The 24,490-nt window shown below is 37.4% G+C and overlaps 1 protein-coding gene across 5 annotated transcripts in view; it reads right to left on the bottom strand.

The window, feature by feature from the left end:
• smad10a (SMAD family member 10a) overlaps positions 1-24,490 on the bottom strand; it is a 104,366-nt gene that overhangs the window by 6,153 nt on the left and 73,723 nt on the right. For all 5 annotated transcript variants that reach the window (XM_051923074.1, XM_051923073.1, XM_051923072.1 and 2 more), the window contains 3 exons: positions 16,035-16,085; positions 15,565-15,748; positions 13,060-13,228 (listed from right to left, as the gene is read on the bottom strand). In XM_051923074.1, coding sequence (XP_051779034.1) covers positions 13,060-13,228; positions 15,565-15,748; positions 16,035-16,085 — 404 coding nt within the window. The remainder of the gene's footprint in view (positions 1-13,059; positions 13,229-15,564; positions 15,749-16,034; positions 16,086-24,490) is intronic.

Genomic DNA, 24,490 nt, shown 5'->3' on the forward strand with positions numbered 1-24,490 from the left:
GCCTGCAGCAATCACCGCACAGATAAACGTCTTTGTGAAATTAAAACTAGTTATTAACTTAGCTGACGGAGTGTTCAGAACTTTAAAAATATCTTCGTTATACATGTTTAATTATGCCATCCATTCAGAGTTGCGGCCATCTCTGAACGAGTCACCAGCACATCGCAGGACCAATACAAGCAAAACATACACTAGCAAGTACAAAAACAAGTACAACTTGGCTTGCAGTATTATCCAGTAGTATAGAAACAGTATTTACACATCTGACCTTTTAAAACTAAAGCATCTCCAGGCGACAGATGTGAGTTTTTTTCCGGCTCTCTGTCCATTTTCACCGTACGGCATACCTATGCTACCGCCCACTATTTGGTGGTGTAGCAGTGAAAAAAAGCCTTAGTGCAACAAATCTGTGTTTAGCGGTGTAGCAGTGAAAAAGGTCCCCACTTGAACAGTTTCCCGCTGCACCACGTTCTGAACGTCGTTTAGGCAATTTAAACCGGTGTTGCGGTATAAGAAAAATCCATATCATGAAAAAAATAAAACACGGTTTTCGGTATGAACCGGTATACCGCCCAGCACTAATAGAACATCTGTGGGACATTATGTTTTGGTTCATCCAATGTTGCCAGATTGCACCTCAGACTGTCCAGGAGCTCAGTGATGCCCTGGTCCACATCTGGGAGGAGATCCCCCAGGACACCATCTGTCGTCTCATTAGGAGCATGCCCCGACGTTGTCAGGCATGCATACAAGCACGTGGGGGCCATACAAATTACTGAGTACAAATTTTGAGTTGCTGCAATGAAATTTCGGCAAAATGGACTAACCTGCCACCTCATTTTTTCACTTTAATTTTCAGGGTGTCTTTGAATTCAGTAAGTTGATAGTTTTCATTTCCATCAAATGATGTGGCATCCTTTCGTTCCTAACACATTACCCAGTCCATATTAGTACAGTGGAACCTCGGGTCACGACCGTAATTCATTCCAAAACTCTGGTCGCAACCCGATTTGGTTGTGGCCCAAAGTAATTTCCCCCATAGGATTGTATGTAAATACAATTAATCCGTTCCGGACCATACGAGCTGTATGTAAATATATATTTTTTTAAAGATTTTTAAGGACGAAAATAGTTAATTATACCATAGAATGCACAGTGTAATAGTAAACTAAATGTTTACTTACTTCTTCTGCTTGGGCACTCTCACTCGCGTTCTTGTGCTCTCTCTCGCGCGCTTGCTCACTCACGCTCTCGTGCTCTCTCTCTCGCTCGCTCTCTGCACAGGGAGAGACTGAACATGTGCGGAAATCATCAGCACGTACGAACCAGAAGGGAAATTGGCTTGTTCGTCACCCAAGTGTGTGGTCGTGAACAGATGCAAAAGTTTGGCGAACTTTTTGGTCATAACCCGATTTGTACGTGTTCCAAGACATTCGTGAACCGAGGTTCCACTGTACTAATAAAATGTAACACAAACTAACAGTTAAATGCTGAAAACTAAATAAAAACTAAAAAAACTACGTAAAAAATAAAATCTAAAACCATAAAAAATCTTAAAACTAGAAAAGCATCATGTGATTAGATCTTTAAAAAATAAATTGTATTTAAATCCCCAGAAAGCAGATTTATTCCCACATACTGTAGGTCTTAACATTATACAGATAATGTCAAAACTAACATAATACTATCAGATAAATACACATAATGAGTTAATAGCATATTTTGTCTTAACAAGCAACATTGCTATCAAGTTCAATAAAAAATGTGAGCCAAAAATATAAATATTTTTGATCTAGTAAATTTTTCCTCAGTATACTGTATGTTGATTTTCTGGATAAGGGTTTGGCTTTACCTCTTGTAAATAAAGTCAGAAGCCATTCTTAGAAAGGATTAGTGTCCTATTTATGAGCCTACATCAGACAGGTATTAAGCATGATTTTTTCCAATTCAGATGTAATGTGTTTTCAAAGTGTTCCTGTATTATTTTGAACAGTTTATATTATAATATATATAATCTATATGAATTGATAAGACACCTTAGCAATGGTGTGTACAAGCAGTAGTCAAAACTTTCTTGAATCTCAATCTTCTTTAAATTGACACTTCTTATAGACAAAAGATTTTAACACTTCATTATAGAAGCATTTCTTGATATACTTCATACTTATTTGATATACTTTATTAATCCCCAAGGGGAAATTGTCTTTTGTATTTGGGTGTCAGAGAGTAGGATCAGCTATTGTACAGCACAGTTTTTCAGGTTAAAGTACTCGTAGGATCCCTTCTAATCGGATTTGAACTAAGCAACCTTTCAGATACCAGTGCAGATCCTTAACTACGAAGCCACCACACTGTGAATTTTTTGCCTCACACTGATGACTTGTCAATCCTCGCAGGAATGGTCAGAGTGCAGTTATACAAGGAATGGTAAAGATTTAAATAACAAAAGCACAGAAGACTCCAGAGGTTGACAGTTGAGCCCAATAAAGTACTGTTGGGGTATTATGCACTAGTTTCCTCATAGCCTGGCATCACCTGTTCCCAGGACATTAATAGTCATGAAACTAAGGATGGACTAATGCAAAGAGGACACAATCAACATTGGTGCAAGTGCTTTGTGCATTTTATTTCACTGCAATCAAAACAGTATCCAAGAAAATGCACTGCAATTCTTCAATAAATAAATAACCAAAGATAAAAATTGTGTAATTGTGGAGCTTGAAAATCCATGAAGCCAATAAATAAAGTAAGTCCAATTCAAGAATTAAAATACAGTCAGGATCAATAATTTTTTTCTTTCCTCAGATGTCGAGCCCCAGTGCATTCCACTCTCGACAATGTTTCCTCTGCTCAGCAGATGCAAGCATGGTCAGGTCACCTCTTCAGCTCTCTTACCAGCCACCCCACTTGGTCACCACTGGAGCCAGCATCCACTGTCCTGCCACCTGCCTTCATTCCAAGCAGGACCCCTGCACCACTCATTCAATCCTGCTCCTGCAATCACCAAATAGGAGTGACCATCCCATGGAGTGCTGTTCATCTCTCTCCCTGACTACCTTGCCTCCTTTACCCTGCATCTGGCTTAACCTTGACCCTGATGTTTACTCTTTATCCCTGCTTGTCTTTTCCTTCTTTCTCATTTTCACTCCACTCTGTCAGTTTCCTTTTTCACCCCAATTTCTCTCCAGCGAGGGCTAGAGCTCCAAACAACCCCCAGGAACTCGATGAGAGACAGCTACACTAAGCTCTCTTGTGCACATTAAGTGCATATCGGCAAATTCCTTCATTAAGATCTCCACAACTGCATGGCTTTCCTCTCACATAGCTACAGCCACATGATCTGCACTGCCTCACTGTTGTTATTAAAACAATCCTGCACCGCCAAGTACCCCTAACCTTGTCTCGTGAAAGCAGCAGAGCCACACACAAGAAAGGGACCCTGAAGCACAACACAGGCCTCCTTTTTCACCCCATTATAGAAATAGAAAAGATGGTTGGGCCCATAGGAAGTCAGGTCATTGGTCATCGTTTTCAGACAGAGAACTCTGTTTTAGGTTCTCTAATAGGGAATCTGACTGCTTTTTGTTAATGCTAAAGGGTGGAAGGAAACAGATTTAATTTAGGAGGAATATCATTCAAGTTAAGCTGGTATGTCTCATTTAAAAACATCTCTTTGGGCTACTGTCTCAGTCATTCTGGTGTCTCCTAGTACTCATATTATATATGCCTTTGTATAATTTAAAAATAAATTTGCCAGATTAAAAGATGAGTGTTGTATTGTTAGGGTCATTTTTAAGAGATCATTGTCTTGCTCATAAGGAACAAATCAGTCCAATTCTTAAATAACAAAAACACAAATAGCCACAAGATGGCACTCTAAAAAATTCAATGCCATGCAACCAGCAGTGTTACACTGGTATTCCACAGGTCTGACAGAACAATGCTAATGATTACTGAAGGCTTAAGGGTGGGCATTTTCTGAAACTGATTTACACATGAAAGCTTGTGTTTCCAAAATTAAATCAGAATTAAATCCTTATTCAAATAATACTAGAATGTATCATTTAAAACACCACTTTGTATACTATCCTGTGAAGTCTAAAAAAGGTTTAAAATAACATGGCAGCAGTAAACTTAGAAGATTTAACGTGTAAAAACACACAAGGGGCCACAAATGAATCAAGAAATACTTTGTTTTATATATCCTTTATAACTAGCTATACATATTATTTGCTTTTTTACACACACAGATATTAATTTTAAGCTGCATATAATATGCACCATTTCTAAAGTAATTCTTTAGACATTTTGCATATTATAAAAAATACTGCAATTGTTTTTGGATGTCTTTTTGTTATTCTTGATATTATGTTTCTATTACACTGTATATTCTATGTCTTGAAAACAGAGTATATGTGAACAATATACAGTATACAATAAATACTTTATTTAGTATCACCTCCCAGCTCCAACCTCCTATGGGGTTTAGCAGGGAGTAGTCTTTGAATACCACCTTGCCGGTTACTACCAGGACAATACTGGAAATCAGTTCCCTAGGCAGAAACACCCTATGAAAATTCTCCCTAGAGTTGTCTCTGGCAGTCCCAGATGTCAATATATCTCCAAGCCCCACGTCCTGGTTATAGGTCCAGGAATTCATTTCAATGTCCATGAAGTATTTACTATAATTGTAGGTTTACATTTAAACATATTGAGCCAATGTTCTTGGTGGTTGTTTACCCTGGGACGTGGAGTGACTAGTGTGGGTTATATTTATTTATTTATTTATTTTAAGTAAAGGCCAACCTCTTGTTATGTGTATGGCTTACTCCATTCCTCCCTAAGTCACACCTTGCCGTTTAGGCAATCTGACATTATAGTCTAGAATTGTTCCTTTTCTGTTGTAGGTTTCTGCACACTTTGTTTATTTCCATTCTCTATCATTAAATTTGCATGTATTTTGATTGTAAACTATTCTCTATGAAAGTCTCTTATAATCAAGAAGTACTTTTCCAACCTCATTTTTGTGCATAGTGTCATTCTACTCAAAGATTATCATTCTTCAATGAAAATTCCAAAATAGAAAAGATGTTAAGAAGTATTTGTACTATGCTGTAAGCCATACAATCATAGTATGTTCAGTGGCACAGTAAAAGTGCTTAACCTCTAGTTAAGGACTTTTTAAATATTACTGACTCTTTTAATCTTGTTCAATCAGTGAGGGTTCCTACACATGAGCGTGGGCACACAATGGATCTCATTTTACCTTATAGGTTACAAATTTGTAAAAGTGTGATACATTATATTTGTCTCATCATATGCCCATTATAATTGAGAATCAGTTAAATCTTGTGTCCCTGCTCGCTGCTCCTGCACCAGTAACCCCACTACTGTTAGGTGGTTCACTGTTGCCTAAAAAGATGCTACTCAAGCCTATGGTTTAAAACAGGCACCTCACTCACCTTAATGCTAAGGACTTTTATCATTTTAATTCCAATTGCTCCAGTATTTTAAACTGCTCCACTGAAGACTTGGTGCGCTAAAACTAACTCCAAACCATGGTTAAATGGGCCACAAAGGCCCCAAAATGAGTATGCATTAGAGCTGAGTATATATGTCAAAAAGGTAAGCTTCAGGTGTCTTACGATATCTTTAGTGATTGTCTGTTAAATTACCAGAATGCTGTCAAGAATGCTAGGACTAATACTTCTCAGGTATTATTATTAATTGTCATTAACAAGGAGTTTTGTTTAACCTCATTAATACTGTTACTAATCCTGTTTCTGCATGCCATAATGTATTCCTGTCAACTTTTGAAATGTTCTTAGTTTCTTTAAAGAAAAGACTGCTGTTATCAGAGATCACACTGCACCACCTGCTCCTTACCAGTCAGCCCCTTGAACTTACTCTACTGTACTGACTCAGGCTGAGCTGCTGTCTCTCTCCTACCTTGCAGAAATTATTGGTCAAATTAAATCTACAAATTGTTCTTCTGATACTGCCTCCTGTTGGCTTCTTAAACAGGTACTGAATTTGACATTGCTGAACTTATTATGTTGACTGATATCAATGCCTGACCTGTCTGTTCCAGCTTATTTTAAACATGTTGTTGTGCCATTTGATTAAAAAGCCAAATATGGATTCTACAGTACTTTCATATTTCAGGTCTATATCTATATTGCCATTTCTCTTTAAGGTCCTGCCTAAGAAAGCTGTTCTTCTGAAACTCCAGATCTTTCTAGAGATAAATGGTATTGGTGAAATATTCCAGTCTGATTTTAAAGCTCATCACAGTAAACCTCTTACTAATAGTTGATTCTGGGGATTCTGCTCTCCTTATGCTTCTAGACCTTACTGCAGATTTTAACATGGTGGACCATGATATTCTTACTATCCATCTTGATCAGGGTATTAGCAAATAAGCTACTGTTCTTGCTTAGTTCAGGTCATATCTGATGGACAGAAATGTTTCTATACACCTTGGGGACTGCTCCTCCTCTTCAGCTCTTTTCACTTGTGGCATCTCCCAAGCATTTATTCGGGGGTCCCATGTTACTTTCACTGTATTTACTCCTCTTAGGGTCATTAAAAAATGTAGTATCTCATTCTGCTGTCATGCTGATGACACACAAATCTATTTATCATTGAAAAGCAGTCATTTCCTTAAGTCCTTATTTGACTGTGTACAAGATATAAAATCTTGTATAACGTTAAATGTTCTTGATTTGAGGAAAGCTAAGATTTTGAAGCTCTCTGACCCCCACAGTGCCTCTGATTGTAATTTTTCTAATTTTGGCTTACTAAATTACATTAAACTAGCCGAAGCCCGCCATAGCATACAGCGGTGAAAGAATAGGAACGGAAAACGGTGAGAAAGGAATTCAGAAATCAAGAAGAAATAAATACAGTACTTCTTGAAAGACGCAGTTGTGAATAGGTGTTTTGGTGGAGACGACAAATATTGAGTCGAAAGATCTACTCGTAGTACAATATCAGGTCTGTGCTCTGGTCTTTGGGTATCCGACAGTGCATGTAGAATTTCTGGCCAAGCAGGATTACATGTGAAAGTAATAAATAAATCAGGCTTTCCAAATTTACGTACTATGGCCATGGCATCCTGATAGTTTTGTTGCATGTATCTTGGACTTCCTGGAAATGTGCACGGTAATATGATCCTTTTGCCTAAACGTACGTTATTTTCAGCGTTTGCTTGCAGTGCGTCTGATAGTCCTTTGTATTGTTCCACGCGCAGATCTTGTTGATGTAATCTGAGATAGTTGGGACGCACGCCCTTTGTTTTAACATACGCATCTACGACGTACTGCTGGAATAGTTTACTAAATGTATTCCTCATTGCTAATCTGTACGCGTAAAATTGGCATTGAGTAAGCCTTATTCACTTGCCGGTTCTTTTATCGGGAACATGTTGTAAATCTTTGTGCCAGCCAATGTCTCCGTAAGGGAATAAAAGTGGGTAAACCATAGGATCGCAATTCATATTGTGCGTGGAAATCTGTTTACAGGAGTTGCCTATGGGATAGATGCAAATGTCCCTTTAGGCAGGCGGTTCGCCATCTTCTCCGACGAAAATCACTGCAACATCGGTGTGACACGTCGAGGCATTGTATTGTCATAAATCCTGCCTAGGGTTTTCCTTGAAAGCCATTCGTACAGATGCTGTTGTATTGGACTGATTGAATTCATTCATGTGTTTGTAAGATTTAGCGAAGGGGTTGATGGTTCTGAGCATAGAATCTAGCTGGAGAAGTATATTTTCACTGCATGCAGAGTTTGCTTTATTTTGTAAGCGTACTTCAGTAGCTTGCGCTGTGTCAAAAACATACAACTGTCCATATCCTGGAGAGTTAGAAGTGTTAGCGTATAGTGGAGAGATTCGGTGATAAATTTGCCCATGTATTTTAAAACAGTATGGTCCGTGGCCAGGAGGTTGAGTTATCTGTGCACCCATGGAAGCAAACGCTAGAGAAGAGTTGTATTCTCGAATGTGTTCATGATAATTTTTAGCTTCTGATGTCTGCTGTGTAAGAAGCTGTTGTAAAGACACAGGTGGCTCCTGCAAAGGTGGTAAAGCTACTTTACCGTTGTGGCAGCACCTCGAGTACTTGTTGGATGTATTACGCTCAGCAGGATAGTATAGTGCATGACAGTGTTTGCACTGCTGGTCTGGAGTCCTAATGTTGTACTCTTGGACGGGAAGACAGGAATTAGGTGAAGAAGTACCTGTGGTAACGGGAAGAGGATTGTGTGTATGTCTGCTGAGACTGCGTTGGTTTGGAAACGTTGCTTTGCGCAGGTCGCATTGCAGATGTCGTATTGCAAGAGTTGTGAATGAGTTTTGTTGTGTTTAGTCAGACAATCCTGTGTAGTGAACTTCTTATTGCAGTTCTGGCACTCATAGTTGTTGGGAAGAATGCCTTTTCTTGTGTTTAGCAAGTGAGGTTTACGTTCGAAAAGTTTTGTTGCAGGAATCACACTGGAAGAATGTGGGGAAGGGTTTGGAGGAGGACGAATAGGAATCGCGAAATGCCGTGTCAGCTGCGTGTGGGCGTGACCGGTTTTGAAGAAGAGCCACAGGTAGTGCTGGGCGGTATACCGGTTCATACCGAAAACCGTTTTTTATTTTTTTTATGATATGGATTATTCTTATACCGCAACACCGGTTTAAATTGCCTAAACGACGTTCGGAACGTGGCGCAGCGGGAAATTGTTCAAGTGGGGACCTTTTTCACTGCTACACCGCTAAACACAGATTTGTTGCACTAGGGCTCTTTTTCACTGCTACACCACCAAATAGTGGGCAGTAGCATAGCAATGCTGCGCGGTGAAAATGGACAGAGAGCCTGGAGATACTTTAGTTTTAAAAGGTCAGATGTGTAAATACTGTTTCTATACTACTGGATAATACTGCAAGCCAAGTTGTACTTGTTTTATTTGTTTTCAATACAGTGTAATGTACCTGGGTACTGTGTAATAGTGTGACGACATGTTGACTTTATTCTCGCCGTTTATGTCAAGATTAAAGTCGACATGTTGACTTTATTCTCGTAATTTGTCATTAAAGTAGAACATCGTAAACTAAACTTCATTGTAAAATGAATATTTAATTTACTAGATTTTCTCAAACCCCGTCATATGTTATATAGCACATTAAATGCTTTGTGTTAAGTGATTCTTAAACTGACTTCTTCTTGCACTAAGAGGAGGCGCCGGCAGTGATCGCCGCACAGAATACATTCACTTCATGATCTTCCTTCTCTCTGAACATTTAGAATGCTAAAATAAATACTTAATATAATTTTCATGGTGAAATGCATTAAAGCATGCATTAATCATATGGGGGCACGGCGGCGTGCCTGCCTTGCATTTGCATGTTTTTCTGGTGGGTTTACTCGGCGCTTCAGTTTCCTTTCAAAGTCATGTAGGATGTGGGGTTTTGTTGTGCTATATTGATCCTACTAGTGTATGTTTTGCTTGTATTCATCCTTCGATGTGCTGGCGACTCGTTCAGAGATGGGCGCAACTCTGAATGGATGGCATAATTAAACATGTATAACGAAGATATTTTTAAAGTTCTGAACACTCCGTGCGCTAAGTTTATAACTAGTTTTAATTTCACAAAGACGTTTATCGTGAGGTGATTGGTTATGTGGTGAAAGAAAAAGGAAGGATAGGAACTGGGGTTTTTGTAGCCTACATCAGATAGAGACAGCATGCATGCAATAAAGATAGCCCGCTCAGAAGAACATGCATTGAATTCTGTGTTCGTGTCTCCGACCAGCAGATCACAAACCCAACATTTACACAATATTTAAGTTAAACCTGTGCGATAGCTATTCATACATCCAGTTTTTTGGAGCCTCGTCACACCTGCCATAAAGTTCTCTACACTGAACATACACCTGGGGACCCCTTACTGCGAGGGAGCAGCACTACCGCCTCACTACCGTGCATGTGTAATACCTGCTTTAATGCATTTCATCATGAAAATGATATCAAGTATTTATCTTAGCATTCTAAATTTTCAGAAAGCAGGAATATCATGAAGTGAATGGATTCTGTACGGTGATCACTGTCTTCTCTTAGTGCGGAGGAAGTCAGTTTAAGAAGCGTAGTGATTAACCACTGGGTCGGGGAACGTAACACAAAGCATTTAATGTGCTGCATTAATTTATGACGGGGTAAATTAAGTAATTGATTAAATATTGATTTTAGGAAGAAGTTTAGTTTACGACATTCTACTTTAATTATGAAGTAAACTATGAGAATAAAGTGGAAATGTCGACTTTAATCTCGACATAAACGGCGAGAATAAAGTGGAAATGTTGACTTTGTTCTCGACATATAGTTTGTTTTTTTCTTCCCAGTATAGCTTAGCTTGAAGCAAGGTCCATATTAATGCAGTTTGCCTAAATGATGAAAAAATGAATTTTATTTTAATTTGGTGAATACTGTGTAATGCACCTGAGCTTGAAGTCTTGAAGTAATAGTGCAACTATCAGTAATAAAACTATTATTTATTTTATTGTTATTATTTATTAGTTTAAATATTATGCAGTTTAATGATGATAAAGTTGTTTAAAAAGTCACTTTAACGTGTCAGTGGACAGAGATTGTTAACATTAACAGAAAGTGTAGTTGGTTTACAAAAAATATTTACTGTTTATTCCTTTTCTAAGACATATTCGGTGCAATACAATTTTTGACAAGCACTTCTGGATATTTTACTAAGTCTAAATGCCTCTTTGTATGGTTGAAAATATGTTGTCAAAATTATAGTTTGTTTTTGCAAAATTTTTTCAATAAAAAGGTTCTATATTTTGACTGCATCTGTCATGCAATGTGATACCTTCTCCATTAGTGCCACCCCCTTGAAAACTATCACTTTATGGGGCAATGCAAAACTGTATTAATAATTGTGTGCACATTAAAATGTTTTTTTGTACAGTGTACAATACTCTTGACAGTGGAATAGGTTATTCTTAGCCAGTAATTGCAGTGGAAAATGTGGTTAACATCCACTCATGCATGGGGAAAAAAATACCGTCGAATACCGTGAAACCGGGATAATTTAGAAAAATACCGTGATATAGAATTTTGGTCATACCGCCCACTCCTAGCCACAGGCAGCGTGGGGAAGGGTTTGGAAGAGGACGAATAGGAATCAAGAAATGCTGTGTCGGCTGCGTGTGGGCGGCACCGGTTTTGAAGTGGAAGCAGGACGAACCAGAAGAGAAATATGTAAGAGATAGGTAGGTGTGATATTTAACTGTGACCTCAAATTAGATAAACCATAAATTCTGTTGTTAAGGCCTGTTTTTTCCAACTACGACTATTAGCCAAGATCAAGTCCCTTTCGTCTGTTACTGATTTTGAAAATATGACTCATGCCTTTATTTCTTTGTAACCATATTACTGTAGTTCATAATAGACTAGATTTATCCAGCAAGCTCTCTCTCATTTACAACTGGTCCAAAACGCTGCAGCTAGACTTTTAACAGGCACATGTAAGTATGACCATATTTCCCCAACATTAGCCACCCTTTACTGGTATTACAGGGTTGATTTTGAATTGCTATTGTTTGTTTTTAAGTGCCCAAAAGGATTAGTACCTTCCTAACTTTCCAGTGTTTTACATTGTTATATTCCATCTCATGAACTTGGATCCTCTGATTAGTGGAGCTTATGCAACAGCTGCTTCTATGCTTTGGAACAATATACCTGCTTATGTCAAGTCTGCACCAAAAGTGGGCATTTTTAAATCCATGCAGAAAACATATCTTTTCTCTTCGGCTTTTAATTAAATTTGGTTCATTTAAAATTTTTATTTATTTACTATTGTGCTTTATGTTTTACATCTCTTGTCTAATTTTATCCTTAGAATGCAGTTCTTTTTACCTTTATTTTAATGTTCAGAACTTTGGTAAACATAAGATGTTTTAAACTAAACTGTTGTTACTTTAAAACATATGCAGTCTAGACTATTCAATATGAATTAAATAAATAAATATAAATGGAATACAGCTCCAAATATCTAAGATATTGGCAGTTCTAGTGAAAAGTAACATTAATCAGCACAAGAGAATTTTCTCTGTCTTATATTGGCTAAAGCTCTGGAACTTAAACCACAAGTCTGTCAAGTTTAATTCCCACATCCTGACTCATTATGTGACCCTCAGTGAGTCACTTAATTTGACTCTTCACCTGTAAATAATGAACAATGTAAAAATTGTACTATATTCTGATCTTAGTCTTCTTGAAGAAAGGCATTAAGCTCAGTCAATAACAACAATAAATGAGTTACATTACCAGAAGGACAGTGGTATACAAATGGAATGGAACACATTAGGGCAACTTCACATGAGGCATGTTGGTTTGGTAGGAAATACATAATATCGTGGCCAAAGAAAACATCTAGGTGTTCAGTATCCACATTACTAACCGAGAATGGTAAACCGGATGGACGCAGGGACATCCGGCCATGGGTCGTGGACGCAAAAGACGTATTGCGCAGGCGCCCCACAAATCCTTGACCTCCAAGGTTATTCCTCTCGTTATTTTCATTTTATTTTATTGTAGAATCAACTCTCGGCAGCAGCAAGCAGGGCGGCGCATGCATATGGGCGCCGTTCTCATCCCTACCACCTTCGCCATGAAAAATGAAGGAAAACGTACTAAATAATTGCAACACAAACACTGACTTAATCAGTTTTAATGTGAAAAGATGTCGAGGAAAGAAGAGAAGAAGCGGGCCGCTATGGTGGAGAAAAGAATAGCTGCTCAGGAAGCAGCAAGCGCATCAACCTCTGAGCAAATGATTGCTAAATATACAGAGAAAGAGTATGAAAACTATGAACGCTCAAGTCAAGTGTATTCACTGCCCATTATTGTGCAGTGCGCCGTTACTGGTCTGTAATATATTTTCTGATAATTATTAACATAAAAAAATCTGATATACTGATCTAAACATACTGCATGATGTTTGATTTAATTTTTCAAAGACTGTATGTAGTACAGCTGACCTTTAACGTATGGGCTCACCTTAATATAGGCTCCTGGGTAGATCTTGTGTACAGCATCTCCTGGTGCCCTGCCAGCCTCTCGGTCAAGATAATAACTCTGAACAAAAACAGCATGATCACTGAGACAGCGCATCCACACATCACCCTCTCCCCGGCACTCCAGCTGCACCCCCTTCCCAATGTGTAACCTATGAGACAGGAGAAATACAAAAAAACTTTTTTTGTAGAATGTCTAGCACATGCCTCAGATACAATATTTTCATATCTACAAAAACTTCTAAGTACAGCACAATATAAAATACAGAGCTTTACAAATTAGGGCTGTTTTAAGCATGTGCGTCTCTGCCTCTATTACACAGTACAGTAATCCCTCGCTATATCGCGCTTTGACTTTTGCGGCTTCACTCTATTGCGGATTTTATATGTAAGCATATTTAAATATATATCGCAGATTTTTTGCTGGTTCGCGGATTTCTGCGGACAATGGGTCTTTTAATTTCTGGTACATGCTTCCTCAGTTGGTTTGCACAGTTGATTTCATACAAGGGACGCTATTGGCAGATGACTGAGAAGCTACCCAGCTTACTTTTCTCTCTCTCTCTCGCTCTGACATTCTCTGCTCCTGACGGAGGGGGTGTGAGCAGGGGGGGCTGTTCACACACCTAGACGATATGGACGCTCGTCTAAAAATGCTGAAAGATTACCTTCACGTTGCTCCCTTCTGTGCAGCTGCTTCGTGAAGTGACATGCTGCACGGTGCTTCGCATACTTAAAAGCTCGAAGGGCACGCATTGATTTTTGATTGTTTGTTTTTCTCTGTCTCTCTCTCTCTCTCTGACATTCTCTGGTCCTGACGGAGGGGGTGTGAGCTGCTGCCTTAATTGCAACTGCTTTGTGCCGCGGTGCTTCGCATACTTAAAAGCCAAACAGCCCTATTGATTTGTTTGCTTTTCTCTCTCTCTCTGACATTCTCTGCTCCTGACGCGTACTCCTTTGAAGAGGAAGATATGTTTGCATTCTTTTAATTGTGAGACAGAACTGTCATCTCTGTCTTGTCATGGAGCACAGTTTAAACTTTTGAAAAAGAGACAAATATTTGTTTGCAGTGTTTGAATAAAGTTCCTGTCTCTCTACAACTTCCTGTGTTTCTGTGCAAATCTGTGACCCAAGCATGACAATATAAAAATAACCATATAAACATATGGTTTCTACTTCGCGGATTTTCACCTTTCGCGGGGGGTTCTGGAACGCAACCCCCACGATCGAGGAGGGATTACTGTATATTCCTTATAAGTAGTGAATTTTTTATAATGTATGCATTGAAACAATTAAGTTTTCCACTCAAATTATTCTCACTGTAAAAGTATTTAAGTTTCTACTATATGGAAGTAAAGGCATATTATATATTTAAATATAAATGGTCTTCAAGCATAGCAGTGTGCCAAGCATACATAGGAAGATCCATTAAATTTCCAATTTTTGGAACAAGGCCCCTTTTCTCCATTATATTCATTCAAATCTAACACCTAGCTTTACAACCATTCCATAGATGTTAGAATACATGTTAGTAATATTTGACAGCGAGCAACATCCTTCACTAATAATGACACCTAAACCATACATGTATGCCTGCATTTTACAGCTTAGGAGTTACTAAAAGGCAGATAAGAAGCAAAACCAGATTCACACTACCAATTAAGGTCATGTGATTACACTATTCCTGTCAACATATTGAAAAAGGCAGGCACATATTGAAACTTGGATTTAAGATGCAAAGACATGTTTTACTAAAATAAAAAATACAAAAATAAACTTCTTGCTTTTACACCCAAGCTGCATTATTGGAACAAGGGGTAAATTAAGTATCCCAGCAAAATTTTTCAGACAGCCAGCCATCATTCTATAAAGATAATCTGGTGTTGAGACTCACTTTTTCCCTTATACAGTTAGATCTGTAAGTATTTGGACAGTTCTTGGAGATAGCCATTGGTTATAGACTTGAGGCAGTCACTGTCTATAAAGGGTTTTTAACCAAATATGAAAATTATTATTATATTTATGATTATCTTAGTTTGTCCAAATACTTTTGAGCCCCTGAAAAGGAGGCCTAACACTCAAATCTGACTGAAGTTACCATTTATACAGGATGTGATATAGGGTGAAATCATAATTATTCTCAAAATTTCCATTCTTCCTACTAATTATCTGTTTTAATACAAACAAATACAGTTTCCTATAAAACTGTGTTTTGCAATGAACATCAACAAAAGCCAAAGTAAGTCACTAGAAAAAGCAGGAATGTTTTACTCATGGCCAATTGTATCTAGTGTATTCCAGAGTATATTATTAGCCCCTGGTGTAAAAAAAAAAACAAAAACAAATATTGTATACAGAAAGGCACTCAATTAGTTAGTACTTCTGATATATCGGATTGACCAACACCACTATAAATGAGGCCCATTGTCTTAGGAAAGTTCCCATAGCAGCTGGAAGAAAAAATAAGCTTATATACTGATGAACACACCTGGCTCTTTCACTGGCATCAGTCCTGTGCACATTGGAAAGCTGTCCCAAACAGAAACGGTCTCCACCAGAAGGGTCCACATAACCATCCACAGTGACTACTGGGCAGCTGGCCGGCACCTTGAACATCTCACCCACTTGAACATCCATCTCAAAGTAGGCAATCGAGCACCAGAACTCTGGGCCTACACATAGTTAAGAAAGGTAAAACAGGTCATGTCATAACAACTGCTTATTTGCTGCATTTCTAATGACAACTCAAGCACACAGAAAATTATTAAAAGAAACTGAAGGGAGTTAATGGTAAAGAGCATCTTTTGTATATTTTACATAATCAAATGAATTGCATACTGTTTTGTAAAGCAGAAAACATAGTTGAGACTACTGTAAGTCATTTTAGTCTATGAGGCAGTCAAGAAAGGTAAAGAGAGATACAAAAACTCAAAATGGAGTCATCTGACATTTGCTTACCTGGATGTGTGGACACTGGGGGAAAAGATAGGTTGTTGTGGTGCTGTGACCCTATGAAAAGGAAATAATAACATGACAGAAATAAACAGGAGTTTGTGCAATTTATGCTTACTTTATGTAATAAAAGCACAGAGCCTTCATCAAATATCTTTTTGAAGATACTTCAATTAATGTGTTGTGTTAAACTACAGTTTATACCCACAATGACACAGAATACGGTCAGCACTGTTTAAATGTATACTGTAAAGTTCTAACAGTCAGCTTAGGGAAGAAATGCCACTTGACTATGAATTGTAGATCAGAAATCCAAAACAATGGTAACATATTTGCCAAAACAAACTCAAGCTAAACATTTTAATTTTTTTCTGATGAACAAAAACATTTAATCTAAATCAGGAATTTAACATTACTAAAACAAAATGACAAGAATTGAAAGTTACACATTTCTTAAAAAGCATATGAATAATAAAATAATACAAATAACATTATTCAGTATCACCCTACTTATCATCTCGGCTTAACAATAATTATACGCTATAATAAACATAATAATAGGGATTGTGCAGTGGTTAGCACATTTTCTCCATGTCTGCAATTTCTGCATGTTTTGGGGTTTTTTTGGTACATTGGTTTTCTTCCCACATCCCAAAGACACAGACATTAGTTTAATTAGTGCCTCTAAACTGGACAAGTGTAGTAGTATAGGACTGTCATGTGTTCAGAGAACAGTGAAATTCTTATTTGAACATCCAGCCAACAAGCAACATGTCACCACTCTACAACACCATGAACAAGAATGTGTTCAGTGTGGAAGTGCGTGTTAGTGTGCTCTGTGTACTGGTGTCATATCTGTGTTTGGTACCCACCTTGTGCTCAACACTGTCAGCTTTGAACTGGTTAAGTGGTTTGAAAAAATGGACAGACACATAAATAAATAAAGCTAAACACTCAAATAAAATGCATTAAATGCACATCTCGACAAGGATGTATATTGTCCTCAATTCCAGTGCCTCACTCTACATTTCTCTGAAATAATTAACACCATTAGTAAATCTTCTTGTCAATGAACATGAGTTGCATGAATTAACAAACTAATGCTCATTTCTCTAAACCTGAAGAATTATTTACCAAGCAGAGTATTTTACTTCCAGCATGCTTAACAAGTCAATCTGAATTTCATTCTATACATACATAATTTTATATATTAAATATATACCCCATGGCTCTCCAGAAGTCACATGAAAAATGATTTAACACTCTTCAGTCTGATGTTAACTCATCTGCTAAGGAAATTATAAATCAATTGCTTTACTACAGTTTCCTACAGATAGATAAAGGAATAATACTCTGGTGTCACTTGATAAGGCAGAACTACGTTTTTCTTGTAAGAGTGGGCAAGGGAAGGAATGTAACTTTAAATGGGTAACAAGAATAAACATTTAAAATGTCAACTTTAAATTTCTATTTCTCTACCATCAAGAACAAAGTAATTCCTAAAACACAGAAACAAATACTTTTTTTTTATTTACAGTGAAACAGGTCAAACAAGACTTCTTGGGAAGTAGTATTATTGGCAAAATAAGCTAACCAATGCTACATAAGCAAGGGATAGAACCATAACTTGGCATTCAGTTAAAATTAACATTTTCCTTCCATACTTCTACAGCAGAATAAAAGTAGGGGTAGTATTATATTAAAAGGATATCAATTTTGTTCCATACCTTCAACCAAGTAAAGCAACTGAATTCCAAAGTAACAGCAAAATATTCTGTGCTTAGTTCTGGAGTAAAGAATATATACTAAAAGATGCAGAACCCTAAGAAATTCTCTCTCCTATGCTGTTTTTTCTGAGAAGTAAATCAATTTTTAAACAAGTCAGAATTTCATTGTCTGTGGTAGGAAAACAAGCAAAATTTATTTGTATATTTGACACAACCCAACCTAAAGATTCAACAGGTTTTTAGCACTTAGTCAGGCTGAAAATCAAATAGAAGCGAAAAGAATTTGGTGTAACCAATACCTGTTTTATTTAAACACTTTGTTACAAAGAATACACATTTTATATACACACTGAACAGTAAACTCAATGACAACTGGTGCACAGCAACTCAGCACTGGAAAAGTTTATCTTGGAGGAAGGCTTTATTAAAGAAGTTGCATTTTCTAGTATATGATACATGTTTTCTCATATCATTTACAGTAAGAATGTGGCTTACTCTAAAACAGTCCTAAGGTGCTGTATGGATATTTATGCCAGTTTGATTTTCTCAGACTAAATAAAAATTGCTATACAAATTTTAACCATTTACAGTTCGGAAATTAGTCAGCCTCCCATTACACTGATTTGTGACTTTAAAGCAAGTGCATGCACTTGCAACATTGCTCTATGTGAGTGATAAAATGACACACAGCATGGGCTTCATTCAACTTTCACATGTAAATAAATACTAGGCACATAGTGACAATAGTGAAAATAATTTCTTTAAATAAGTTACTTTTATAATGTTGCCAAGATGAATTTGTGACATACTGTATCTATTAAATTTCCCTAAAGGATAATTCATTGGTAGCTTAAATAAACAGAAAACATTTTCGGCTATAAAATGGAAAAAAGTTAACTTAAATTCATTTATAATCTGTTTATTTGATGACATTGTTTTCTTTAGGTGATTAGTAATGTACAGAGAGAAAAGGATTGTTCACATGTTTCTATATTATTTCAACTGAGTAAGTATTCATTACAGAACAGCTTCCATCTTTTAACTTTTCTTGAACATGCATATTCAAAGGCAGGAGTATCCATGACCAGTAAATGAGCATGTGAGACTCTTGTCAATGTATAACTGATTGAGCGACTAAAAGCATAAAGCACTGTGACCTGTAGGGGGCATTCCAGAACTGCAAACCCCAAACACAGAGGCACAAGCATAAACACTTTTCTCTTCTCCGTCTCTTTTCCTCTACTCTGCTCTTGCAAGCCTGTCCTCTTCCACACGACTCCAACTTGCCCAGGTGTTGCAGAGAGGATCCTTTTTTTTATTTATTTATTTATTTATTAACTTTAATTGATTTTTTATTAAAATCAAATAACATTCTATACAGATAATTCAAGTTTTTAAAAAAATAAAAAAAAACAACAGAAAAAGGTTCAAAACAAATCAACCCCAACCCCTGAGAAAGAGAGATAGGCCAGCAGAGTAAAATTTTAAGCTAGCAAAAATAAGTAAATAGATGAATTAATAAATGAAAAAATATAAATTGAGTAAAAGATGGGAGAGAACCTGCTTCCTCAATTTAAATGCTTATTCTAAAATGTTATTGATTAAATCCTGCCAGGTTCTGAAAAAGTTTTGTACAGATCCTCTAAGTGCAAATCTGATTTTTTTCCAGTTTCAAATAGTATATAACATCAGTTACCCACTGACGTAAAAGAGGAGAGTTAGGATTCTTCCAGTTGAGCAAGATAAGTCTATGTGCCAATAGTGTAGTAAAGGAAATTACAGTTTGTCCTTCTCCACTTTAAGCCCATCTGGAAGTACCTCAAACACAGCTGTTAATAGATTAGGAGGGATTGTGACACCAAGGCTGTCTGAAAGGCATTTAAAGATATTGTTCCAGAATGATGTTAATTTGGTGCACGCCCAAATCATGTGGCCCAGTGAGGCCGGAACTTGATTGCAGCAGAGCCACAGGTTGGATCTTGCCCTTGAAACATTTTGGACAATTTTAAACAAGAGAGATGCGCTCGATATATAATTTTGAGTTGAATAATTGTATGCTTTGCACATATGGAGCTCGAGTGAATTCTGTGCATTGCTACTTTCCACTCCTTTTCTGAGATGTTGAGTGAGAGATCCTTTTCCCACTGTACTCTTGGATCTTTGAAAGGGAGGGAAACTGTAAAAAGGTTTTATATATTATGGAGGTGCTGTCTGAGTCCTCAAGACTGATCAATATTTTTTCCAGCGTAGAGGTAGGTGGGAGGTGAGGAAAGCTGGGCAAGTTCTGTTTAACAAAGTTTCTAATTTGAAGTTAGTGAAAGAAATGTGTTGCTGGAAAGTTAAATTTAGAGTGTAATTGTTCGTAAGATGCAAAGATGTTGCCTAATGTATAGATCTCTAAGTGATTTAATCCCAAATATTCTCCAGACATTAAAAACTGTGTACGCTTGAGAGGGTGGAAAAAGGTGATTCTCGTGCAGAGGTGCCACAGATAAAAGCTTCTCTATCTTAAAATACTTCTTACATTGGTTCCATATTCTGAGTGAGTGAAGCACAATTGGGTTGTTAGTATATTGGCGATAACTTGTATTAAGGAATATAAAGAAGTACTGCAGGATTTTATTTCTATTGTGGACCAAGCATGTGTATGTTCATTTATTTGTGTCCATGTCCATGTTTTTATAGTTTGTATATTTGCTGCCCAGTAATAAAATTGAAAGTTAGGTAGAGCCATGCCACCTTCTGCCTTAGGTCTTTGTAGGGTCGCCCTTTGGATACATGGATGTTTTGAATTCCAAATAAATGAGGTTATGGTTGAATCTAATTTCTTAAAAAAAGATCTATTAATGTATATTGGAATGTTTTGAAATAAAAAGTGAAGCTTAGGAAGGATATTCATCTTAACAATATTAATTGTTCCAGCTAAAGTGAGATGAAGGGTTGACCATCTATGTAAGTCTTGCTTAATTTTTTCCATACAGACGGCAACACTTTGTTGATAAACAGCTTTATGTTTACTTGTGATGTTTACCCCTAGGTAATTAAACTGATCTGTGATGATAAAAGGATAGGTGTCCAATCTAATATTGTAGGCTTGAGAATTCACTGGAAAGAGCACACTTTTACTCAGATTGATTCTGAGACCAGAAATCTTTTGAAATTATTAGTGCTGTTAGGACCACAGGCACAGTATTTTGTGGATCTGATATATACAGTACCATATCATCTGCATATAGTGAAACTTTTTATTCCTGTCCGTCTCTGATAATCCCTTTTATCTAATAAGTATTTCGACAGTGAATTGCCAGTGGCTCAATGGCGATTGCAAAAAGCAGTGGTGACAAGGGGCATCCTTGTCTGGTACCACGTTCTAATTTAAAGTATTCCGAATTAATTTTGTTAATACAAACAGAAGCTTCTAGATTGGTATACAGTAGTTTGATCCATTCACAAATGTTCGGGCTAAACCCACATTTCAACAATGTTGTGAAGAGGTAAGTTCCATTTGATCATATGAAATGCTTTTTCTGCATCCAACGATAATAATATCTCCAGGGTGTTTGACTTTGTGGGTGAGTATATTACATTAAACAGGCGTCGAAGATTGGAAGCTAAATGTCTGCCTTTAATAAATCTAGTTTGGCCTTGTGATATTACTGAAGGCAGCACTTTCTCCATCCTTTTAGTTAGGACTTTGGAGAGTATCTTAACATCATTATTCAGAAGTGAAATTGGTCTATATGATGCAAATTGTAATAAGTCCTTGTTTTGGATTAGGAAAGACGGTAATTAATGCTTGGCGAAAAGTTTGAGGTACAATTTTATTTTCTCTAGCTTCTGTAAATGTTGCTAATAGAAGGGGAGTTGGCAGAGTTGAGAATTTCTTATAAAATCGGCAGAGTAGCCATCGGGACCTGCTGCTTTCTCACTCTGAAGTTAGCTTATAGCATCTAGTAATTCTGATAGTGCCAGAGGTTTATCCAATTCCTCTGCACTAAGAATATCTATTTCTGGTATCTGTAATGCATCCAGAAATGCATTAGATTGTGTCTTGTCTTCTTTAAACTCAGTAGAATATAAGAATTTATAGTAGTCTCTAAATGTGTGCATTATATTTTTATGGTAAATGATTTTGTCTCGGTTTGTATTGGTGATTGCTGGGATTGCATTGTGAACTTCTTGCTTGTGGATTTGTTAAGCTAAGATCTTATTAGCTTTCTCTCCATGTTCATAATAATGATGTCTTGATTTAAATGAGTTGTTCAGTTTCTTTAGTTGTTAAGAGGTTGAGTTCTGAATGCAGAGCCTGCCTTTTCCTGTGAAGTGCCTCACTTGGACACCTGGCATGTTCTTGGTCTATTCTTGTAATTTTGCTGACTAGCTCTGATACCTTATTGGTTTCCAATTTATTTCTGTGGGAAAGATATGAGATACAGTAAAATCTTAAGATTGCAAGTAACTTGGTGTGCAAGTGTTTTGCAAGACGAGCTGAATAAATTTTAACTTGAAAAACGAGCAATACGAGTAGTATGTATACTACTTGCAATACGAGTAGTATGTATACGCTTTGTCTGCTGAGCGTCACATGATTACAGCTGAGCTAATGGTTCCTCTCTCTCTCTCGCTGTGGGATTGTGGGTGATCTTCTCTCATTCTTGGTCTCAGTCGGCATGCCTCACTCACATAGTCAACATCCGTACGAGCGTATACGGTTTACTATAGCATTGTGACCACGTGGGTGTATTGTAACATGTGAGTCCCTGTCTTGCACCCCAAAACACGAAGCAGAGTCTCAGTACTTTAGCAACACCAGCTTTATTCAGCTTGAAACAGGAACAGCACGGTTATTTATTGTAGCGGGATCTGCCACTCTCCTATACACAGACACAGCAGGCAAGCAGGGTCATGGCCAGGTTAGTGGCCAAGTAATACTGTGCCCTGCGCATTTATAATGTTCCTTGTATCACCCATCAACGGCAGGCGCTTATAGCATGTCCGCGATCTTTTCAGAATCGCTTTTACAGTGAACTGCTACAGCGCTGGGAGCCTGCGGTTGCTTCGGGACGCTCTTCCGTGTGTCGTCTCGTTGGGTGGAATCCCAAGACTTTAGAAACCTTACAGTGCGTAAAGTATTTTTTTATTTTGTGTCCAAGTGTAGTGACTCTTCAGGCAAAAGCAACTGTCACTGGATAGCTTCCTTGTTAAAGTCGCAAAAAAAGAAGAAGATTCCAGTGAGCCAACAGACAGCAGGGATTCCGTTAGTTAGAGTGAAAGTCGTCCTACACAATAACCCTCCTCTCGTCTCCCTCACACCAGCCATGACAATTTTCAAAGGTAAAGTGCAGGTTAATTTGTTTAATGTATTTTTACTTTATATTTTGTATTAATCATTTTCATATGAATAGTTTTGGGTTGTGGAATGAATCATTTGAGTTTCCATGATTTCTTATGGGGAAATTCATTTTGATATACCACTGCTTTGGATTACAAGCATGTTTCCGGAATGAATTATGCTCGCAATCGAAAGTTCCACTGTAATCAGTCCTCTTAAGAAGGCCTTCAGGGTTTCCCAGAGTATTCCTGCAGGATGTATTTGTCTCTAAAAAAATACTGATTTGCTTGGATATAAATTCTGTACAGTTCTCGTCTGCTAATAAAAGTGGATTAAGATGCCATCTGCTAAAAGAGTATGTGGGGCATAATTATTTTAGCTCCAAAATCAAAGGAGTATGGTCGGAAACTAACAATAGTGTCGTACTTACAAGATTTAATCGTAGGCAAGAAATTGTTATCTACAAAGAAATAATCAGTTCTTGATTAGCAATGATGCACTAGTGAGTAGTAGGAATATGCTCTTGAGTTTGGGTTTAGAAATCTCCAGGGGTCTGATAAGTTGTGGTCAGTTACAAACTGTGTAATTGTCTTTGCAGTGTTAGATGTCATCGCCCCTGTGGCAGGAAACCTATCTAGGTCTGGATTTAAAACACAATTTAAGTCCCCAGCCATTATAATTTTTGTGAGTGTTCCCATTGGGAGTGGATGCAAATACATTTTGCATGAATTCCCTATCATCGACATTGGGTGCATAAATATTTATCAAAATCACTTTACAGCTATATAAATTACTGATGACAATCACATATCTCCCTTCAGGATCAGATACTATTTCTGATACTACAAATGAGACTGTTCTATGCATAAGAATTCCCACACCTCTAGTTTTCTTTGTAAAGCTGGAATGGAACATTTGGCCAGTCCAGTCTTTGTGCAGCCGAAACTGATCCTTGCTTAATAAGTGGGTCTCCTGTAAAAATACTATTTTAGCGTTTAGACTTGTAAGGTGAGAAAATACTTTCTTTTTCTTTAATTCGTGATTCAGGCCTTTAAAATTCCAGCTCACAAAGTTAACTGTCCGGTCTTGGAGACCTTGCAACTTTTGTTGTCATTTTGTAATCTTAACTGAAAATAAGCCAGCTTTGACCTTAATTTCCAATTTTCCCAGGAGTTATTGCCATGAAGCCTATTGTTACATTGGCACTTACAGATACTGTATAAGGATTAAAAGAATATATTAAGAGATAGCTTGCTCTCTTTCTCTCCTCCCCTAGTCCCCCCACCCTCTCATTTTGCCTTCCAACTTGAGGCTGGACCACACTTCACAAAGTCCCAGTCCGCTGACATACCTAGAGACAGAGCATGTCTAAAACAAAACAAGACCCCCAGCAGTGGCGTATG

This window comes from Erpetoichthys calabaricus, chromosome 2 (genome assembly GCF_900747795.2).
Source record: "Erpetoichthys calabaricus chromosome 2, fErpCal1.3, whole genome shotgun sequence".
NCBI classification, from domain to species: Eukaryota; Metazoa; Chordata; class Cladistia; order Polypteriformes; family Polypteridae; genus Erpetoichthys; species Erpetoichthys calabaricus.